Source organism: Vicia villosa, unplaced genomic scaffold (genome assembly GCF_029867415.1).
Source record: "Vicia villosa cultivar HV-30 ecotype Madison, WI unplaced genomic scaffold, Vvil1.0 ctg.001083F_1_1, whole genome shotgun sequence".
Lineage (NCBI taxonomy): Eukaryota > Viridiplantae > Streptophyta > Magnoliopsida > Fabales > Fabaceae > Vicia > Vicia villosa.
In genome coordinates this window covers 381295-388692 of record NW_026705475.1, presented here as the reverse complement: position 1 = coordinate 388692, position 7398 = coordinate 381295, and the positions used below count along the sequence as shown (strand labels likewise).

At 33.9% G+C, this 7398-nt stretch overlaps 2 protein-coding genes across 2 annotated transcripts; both read left to right on the top strand.

Annotated features, from left to right (window-relative positions):
- Positions 1 to 464: 464 nt before the first annotated feature.
- On the top strand, positions 465 to 4354 carry LOC131633177 (cell division control protein 6 homolog B-like). The gene is made up of 15 exons (XM_058903894.1): positions 465 to 789; positions 912 to 1132; positions 1617 to 1691; positions 1775 to 1875; positions 1991 to 2097; positions 2202 to 2261; positions 2418 to 2491; positions 2573 to 2623; positions 2774 to 2823; positions 2961 to 3093; positions 3311 to 3400; positions 3520 to 3582; positions 3669 to 3764; positions 3854 to 3943; positions 4043 to 4354. The coding sequence occupies exons 1-15, from the start codon at positions 582 to 584 to the stop codon at positions 4073 to 4075; spliced, it is 1452 nt and encodes a 483-aa protein (XP_058759877.1). The 5' UTR covers positions 465 to 581; the 3' UTR covers positions 4076 to 4354.
- A 790-nt stretch (positions 4355 to 5144) lies between these two features.
- Positions 5145 to 6121, top strand: LOC131633171 (uncharacterized). The gene is made up of 5 exons (XM_058903888.1): positions 5145 to 5285; positions 5368 to 5613; positions 5749 to 5819; positions 5899 to 6026; positions 6108 to 6121. The coding sequence occupies exons 1-5, from the start codon at positions 5145 to 5147 to the stop codon at positions 6119 to 6121; spliced, it is 600 nt and encodes a 199-aa protein (XP_058759871.1).
- Positions 6122 to 7398: the final 1277 nt, after the last annotated feature.

The following is a 7398-nucleotide window of genomic DNA, read 5'->3' as shown; positions in this document are numbered from 1 at the left end:
ATAATTATTAATTTATCGATAAATTAATAACTCTCTAAATTAATAAATATCTCTAGTCCTCACTTTATTAATTTAAAGAGTTTCTACTGTATAGTAGGAGTTTTTTTTCCTAAAGATACTTATAGTAAGAGTTTAAATTATGTTTTATTTATCTCGATGCAATGTAATAATCACAATTCTTTAAATTATTTGAATAAAAAATTGAAGTTATTTCTTTATAAATTTTTTCTCAACAAGTTTCAAAAAAACACCAAATTCATCATGTATCTATAAAACGAGATAATTTTTTTTATATTTTTCCTTAAATAATAAATAAAACGACGCAACCCAAATATTTAGAAAAAAAATGATTTATTTCCATAATTTATTTGTCAGCAAACGATGCAACCCAAAACATTTTCCGAACGAAATGAAAAGCATGGGGCGGGAAAACGAAAACACCGCGCCAATGTATTCCCGCTCAACACAAACTACAAAACCCTCAACATTCTTACCAATCTCCATTTTCTATCTTCAATCTCAAAATCTGAATCTGATTCTCATTTCCATTTCCATTTCCTTCTTAGTTTCTGAATTCAACAATGCCTTCAGTTTCCTCCAAACGCAGATTCAGATCTCCTGCTTCACCTACTCCGGCCGCCGCTTCTCCGCCCTGTCGGAAATCTCCCCGTCATTCCATCGCTGCATCTCCCAATTCTGCTACATCTGTAGTTCGCAAACTCATCACCGATGAGAATCTAATCGAATCTCATGAAACAGTTGCTGTGAAATCCAAATGGAATCCCAAAGGTAAGATTATAATTAATCAATTTAGCAATTAATCAGTCAATTAATTAGTTAATTAATTAGTTAATCAATTAGTTAATTAATTAGTTCATCCTTTGTTGTATATGTGTGGTGTGGATTGATAGATGGAGAGCAATTGAGGATTGTGAAGGAGGTGTTGCACTTGTCTACTGCACCGTCCACCATAGTGTGCCGTGAGGAGGAGCAAGATGTGGTGCTAGGGTTTTGCAAAGGATCTGTTGAGCATGAAAAGGCTGGGAGTCTATACATATGTGGTTGTCCTGGAACAGGGAAATCGTTATCTATGGAGAAAGTTAAAGTGAATTTACTCAATTGGGCTACAGAGGTATATCTATTTCACTAGTTATTGATTTTGGGTGAATTGAAATTAATTGCATGTTTGGAATTTTGATGAAAATTTGTGGGCATTGATTGTTGGTACAATTAGCGAATGTTATTATTTGTGATAGAATTAAAGGATATAGATACAATTAACAAGTGGTATAATGTGATAGAATTAATTGATATTGATTCAATAACAATGCACAATTTTGATTTATTGCCCCTCTTTGGTAATTGTATAATTAGATTAATCTCTAATGTTTATGGATTCATGATGTAGATGTTGATGGTTATTTTTTAGTTTAATTATTTTTTGTTTGATTGTATTATGATGGTTTTGTATAATTACACTACCAACACCGGTAGGTGATAGTATACCACTTGGTGTAATTGGAAGAAGAAATACACTCCTACTCTCCTAGTAGATCTTTTAAATTGAAATGCTTATTGTATTTCTGTTTCTTCTGTTAATGCAATTTTGTTTTCAGGCAGGATTGCCGATGCCGGATGTTTTATCTGTAAATTGTACATCATTATCAAACACATCTGATATTTTTGCCAAGGTGAGAAATTGGAATGTTTGAGCACATTTTATTGAATGTTGCTTGCATTACTTTGTTGACTGACCAATTTAATGATATGGTAGATACTTGGATTGCACAAAACTCTGGGGAAGAAGGGTTCAGGCACAGCCTTGCAGCAACTTCAGAAAATGTATTCTCATGAATCGCGTACAAAGAACATGATGTAAGAAACATATTCTTGCTGCGGCTTTGATTTAAACAATATAATATTTCTTTAATAAACCCATGTTAGTTGTTTCTGTAATTTGGATGCTAACAATAAGCCACCGTTGTAACAGATTGATAGTGGCAGATGAATTAGATTATCTAATAACCAAAGACAGAGCTGTTCTCCATGATCTTTTCATGCTTACCACTTTCCCGTTTTCCAGATGTATACTGATAGGTAAATTTGTGAAACAAAAAGTATTTTTAATCTTGTTCATATCCTTTGATTGTGAAACAGTTTGATCTGTTAATGATCATGAATAATTGTGCTTGTTTTTACAGGTGTAGCTAATGCAATTGACCTAGCAGATCGATTTCTTCCAAGGCTTACTGCATTAAATTGTGAGTAAAGTAAATCAAGTCTGTCATATGAAGGATTTTAACTTCTTTTTCAAATAGTTTAGTATCATGTATCAAATGACCCCAAGATTTAAGCTGCCCTCTTCATTTGTAATTGTATATTGATCTCTTTTTAATTATTCTATTTTTCTGTTTCAGGCAAGCCTACTGTTGTAACTTTTCGAGCATACACAAAAGATCAGATCCTTAGAATTCTTAAAGAAAGACTAAATGTAAGTTTACAATTGTGCCATTTTCTCCTTGCAATATTACTACAAGAATATTTTATTAATAGTTTTTTGTATTGCAATCAGGAACTTCCTTACACTGTCTTCCAACCACAAGCATTAGAACTATGTGCTAGAGTAAGTACATTAACCACTGTTCAAATTACTTCAAAGTCATAATTTATTTTGATTAATAATCTAATGTTACTATAAGGAGCACAAGAAAGGGATATTCTATCTCATCATTAAATAATATTCTTAGAGTCTAATTAGCACTCGACATTGCAGAAAGTTGCCGCAGCTTCTGGAGATATGCGGAATGCTCTTTCCATATGCAGGTCTGTCTTTTGTGTCATTATTTACTGTTTATTGAATAAATCATTGCCCCTATATTTGAAATCCTCTCTATTGCATATAAGCTGAGTGCTTAAACTTTGCATCCTCAGGAAATGAATGTTTTTGATTGTTTTTTCAGGAGTGCAATTGAGATGTTAGAAGCAGAAATTAGAGATTCTGCTTCCAATTTGAATGCCTTGGAAGAGAAATCATCCTCGGAACAAAATCTTCCTACAGCTCTGGATGTTGTGAAAAAACAAGAACTTGATATGGTAAGTTCTTGTTGATTTGTTTCTAGTTTTGCTATGATTGGCCACATTCCCCTGCATTGATTTGCACTAATTCCAAATTGACAACAGTTCAAGGATAAAACTCAGTGATCAATGAGTACAAATTTGCATTTGTCATGTTTCTATGTTTCTAATTTACATGGCTATTATCTCCCTTTTTGTAGCTAATAATAGGCCTAATATTTTTAATTCATTGCAGGTAAGGATTGATCATATGGCTCTTGCCTTGTCCAAAACATATAGATCACCGGTGGTGGATACAATACAATCTCTGCCACATCATCAACAGGTAAAGTAATTGCATCCCTGCTAAACAAACATGGAACAAGTCGAATATAGATTGTTGAAAAATACATGCAGCTATCTATTTTATGTAACTTACTTTCTTTAAGATGAATTTGTTTGCAGATTATACTCTGCTCTACCATGAAACATTTCCGAGGAGCCAAGAAAGACTCAATCCTTGGCGAGGTATGCTTTATCAGCTCTGAGACTGTTCATAGATGGACTCATTTTAACTGTTATATTGGTTTACTAAAACTGTAATAATGATACAGTTATATAAATCTTATGCGGCGATATGCAAATCATCACTAATTCCCCCAGCTGGAATTATGGAATTTTCAAACATGTGCAGAGTGTTAAATGACCAGGTATTTAAATTGATTTGATTATGAATTTCTTGATATAGTTTTTGCCAGTAGATGATCAGTTAATGATATTTCATAAATTATTACTACAGGGCCTTATAAAACTAGGACAATCCCGAGATGATAAATTGAGAAGAGTGACACCCAAAGTAGATGAAGGAGATATTACCTTTGCATTGCAGGTAATCTTTCATTACTTGGTTCTTAATCCACCTAAGGTTATTGTGCTTGAGTTGATAGTTATCACTGTTTGTTTGCCACTAATAAATTTCATCAAACAGGGGATCCGCTTTTTTCGAAATTGTCTTCAATGATCATGCTTACTGGTGGTAGCAACAATTTCAGAAGCAAGAGATTTTAGAGGAATTTCCTGCTTACTTGTGGTGGCAACAGTTTCAGGAGCAAGAGATTTCAGAGGAATTTTATTTATTTATTTCTAGAGAATAATATAGCAATTGATGTAATCATTAGTTATAAACATTAAGATTTCACATTAATAAAGTGATTCTTTTCTCATTATGTACCAGCCTCAAATATTGAGTTTAAAGATTCATTACAAATCTTCAATCCAATGCAGTAATTAAACACTTCAATATGGTTGATTCTTATTAGATTATATTCTTGTTAACAGGTGTTCCTTGGACACAAAAATCTGGAATTCATTGAATAATGAAGAGGAATACAAAATAAAACTCTAACTTAAATATATACGTTAATTGTGTTTAACACCCTTGCAAACTGGAATGCATATCATGCAGTCCATGTTTGTTGGCAAGCATGGAAAAAGGGCCGTGAAGGGCTTACAAAATAAAACTCTAACTTAAATACACTTAAATATATACGTTAATTGTGTTTAACACCCTTGCAAACTGGAATGCATATCATGCAGTCCATTTTTGTTGGCAAGCATGGAAAAAGGGCCCAGGTGAAGGGCTTTTGTGATAACATCAGCAATCTACTTTAATATATAAAAATCAATTACCACCAATTTTCCTTAATTACCCTAATCACAATCAATTAAACAGGGTTTTACATACCCCTGAAAGTAATTACACATCTAATCATCATTACATTCCAACAGCCAATTTAATTCAAAACTACTTTATTGGAATATTAAAAAACCTGCACTACGTTCTATGCTGTTATTGCATTGGAACATTCATAATAAATAAACACTACCTTTTCATTATTTCTCCTAATATCTATATATTTGCGTACAAACTCTTCCAACTAGCATGTGTAAACTGTTCCATCTCCCCATTCCCGTTTTTCAAACTACAGTTGCGCGGTAGGGTTTCGTTTCTCCTTCCCCCATTTCCTTTCTTCATCTCCATTCCACCTTACTGATATTTTTCTGTCTTCCATTTTGTTTATAAACAAAATATGAGCCGAAAATTCACCCCCATTAAGGATGTAAACGATTCAAAGGAAACATGGAGATTGGTCGTCCGAGTTCTTGATTTTTGGAGTGTTATCAACAGCAAGGGTAAGGAGCATCTGGAGATGGTTATAATGGACGCATCGGTAATGCATCGTATTCTCTCAAATCGTTTCGTAGCTTATTATATTTTTCAGTTATGATATTGTTGTTGTTTGTCATCAACAGGGTGATAGGATACAAGTTTTGATTCGTTCTGACCATACACCGAAATGGAAAGAACGAATACACGAAAACATGTCTTGCATAATCAACAATGGAACTGTTTATGATAACGATTTTCAGTGGAAGCTTTGTGATCACGACAAGAAGTTTGTGTTTATTGGTGGTACGACTGTGAAGGAAGTTGATATTCAGAACCTTCCTCCAAAAAGATTTTTTTCAAGGACTTTAGTGATATTCTTGGAGGCAATTGTGAGATGAACCGACTTGAAGGTAAATATATTAGGTCATTTATTTTCTTCCTACTACAATTTATTTTATTATTACAGAAGTTGATTTTAACTTACTCTTTCACTCTGTTTTGTAGATATCATTGGTGTGGTTCAGGAAATCAACAATTTTCAATATAACAATTCTGGAAAAAAGTCATTTGTTTCATTGAGTCTTAAAGACTTAAAGTAAATAATCTGAATTCAAATATTATAAGTGTGTGCCATCGTTATTATCATATTGATCTTTTTATATTTGTTTCTGCAGAGGTGTCATCGTTAACTGTACATTATGGGAGGGCTACGGAACAAAATTTTTGGATTTCTACCATAATGAAAAAAACAGTGGTGCTATTGTGATTGTACTAACTCATGCAATGATAAAGGAATCACAAGGTTTGTATCTATAAACTCCTATTATTAAGATGTTATAGCTGTCTGTAGTTAAATTGATACTGTAATTTTTATCTATTTCAGTCTCAAATGGATGAAGTGGATCTAAATTGCTTATTAACGAAGACATTCCAGAGATAACTGAGTATTTATCAAAGTATACACAAATTGTTATATTCTTACATTATAATAAGCTCCTTTAAAAATTATCATCATTTACATTCATTTTGGTACAATGTTTCAGGTTACCTGCAAATGAGCAGACTGAAAAGCCTTCGCAGTCCTCAAAGGGAATGTCTCTTTGGTCTGGTGCCTCTCAATTCACCCCTGTTAGAACAAGATTTGTTCTTATCAATTATCTTAGTTTTGATGATAACAATAATATGAATTTTGCTTAAGATAATATGGTACTCTAATCCAATGCAATTTCCCTTTCAGGAAATATATAAAGAGTACGCATAATTCAGCGCTCAGAAGATGTGTCTCAAATGGTTCAGCGTGCAACATCAGAACATGGTCTGGCAAGACATCAGAAGATGGTCGAAGCAGAATCAGAACATGGGTCTATGGAAGCATCAGAAGAACATGAGATCAGAAGCACTGAAGATCAGAAGATGGTATCACGCTCAGAAGCACTTCAAGGTCAGAAGATCAGAAGATGCTGTGCACCAAGCTGTTTGACTCTGATGATATTCAAACGTCGTATTCACAAACATCAGATCAGAAGGAAGTACACGTGGCAGACTACGCTGACTGACAAAAGGAACGTTAAAGCTACTAAAGGCTACGTCAGTAGACACAGCGTGAACAAGGCTCGAGGTAGTTGACAAAAGCGTATAACATTAAATGCAAAGCTGTACGGAACACGCAAAGCATTAAATGCATTCAACGGTCATCTTCTCAACGCCTATAAATATGAAGTTCTGATGAGAAGCAAGGTTAACGATCCTGAACAAAGACAATTCAAATTAACTTGCTGAAACGCTGTTCAATCAAAAGCTCAGAATCTTCATCTTCATCAAAGCTCACTACATTGCTGTTGTAATATCTTAGTGAGATTAAGCTTAAATTGTAAGAGAAATATCACAGTTGTGATTATCGCTTTTAAGAAGCATTTGTAAACTCTTGAATTGATTACATTAAGTTGTAAGGAACTAGAGTGATCGGTTGATCAGTATACTCTAGGAAGTCTTAGCAGTTGGCTGAGCAGGAAGTCTTGGCAGTTGGCTGAGCAGGAAGTCTTAGCAGTTGGCTGAGCAGGAAGTCTTGGCAGTTGGCTGAGCAGAAAGTCTTAGGAGTGAACTAAGCCTAGAGTGATCGTGTTGATCAGTAGACTCTAGAAAAAGTCTTAGGAGTGAACTAAGCAGTTGTTCCT

Coding starts and splice junctions, on each gene's coding strand:
- LOC131633177 (XM_058903894.1), top strand. CDS start 582: ATGCCTTCAGTTTCCTCCAAACGCAGATTCAGATCTCCTGCTTCACCT. Junction 3,401..3,519: donor CTCTGCCACATCATCAACAG/GTAAAGTAATTG, acceptor ATTTGTTTGCAG/ATTATACTCTGCTCTACCAT. Junction 3,944..4,042: donor ATATTACCTTTGCATTGCAG/GTAATCTTTCAT, acceptor TTCATCAAACAG/GGGATCCGCTTTTTTCGAAA.
- LOC131633171 (XM_058903888.1), top strand. CDS start 5,145: ATGAGCCGAAAATTCACCCCCATTAAGGATGTAAACGATTCAAAGGAA. Junction 5,286..5,367: donor TGGTTATAATGGACGCATCG/GTAATGCATCGT, acceptor TGTCATCAACAG/GGTGATAGGATACAAGTTTT. Junction 5,820..5,898: donor TTGAGTCTTAAAGACTTAAA/GTAAATAATCTG, acceptor TTGTTTCTGCAG/AGGTGTCATCGTTAACTGTA.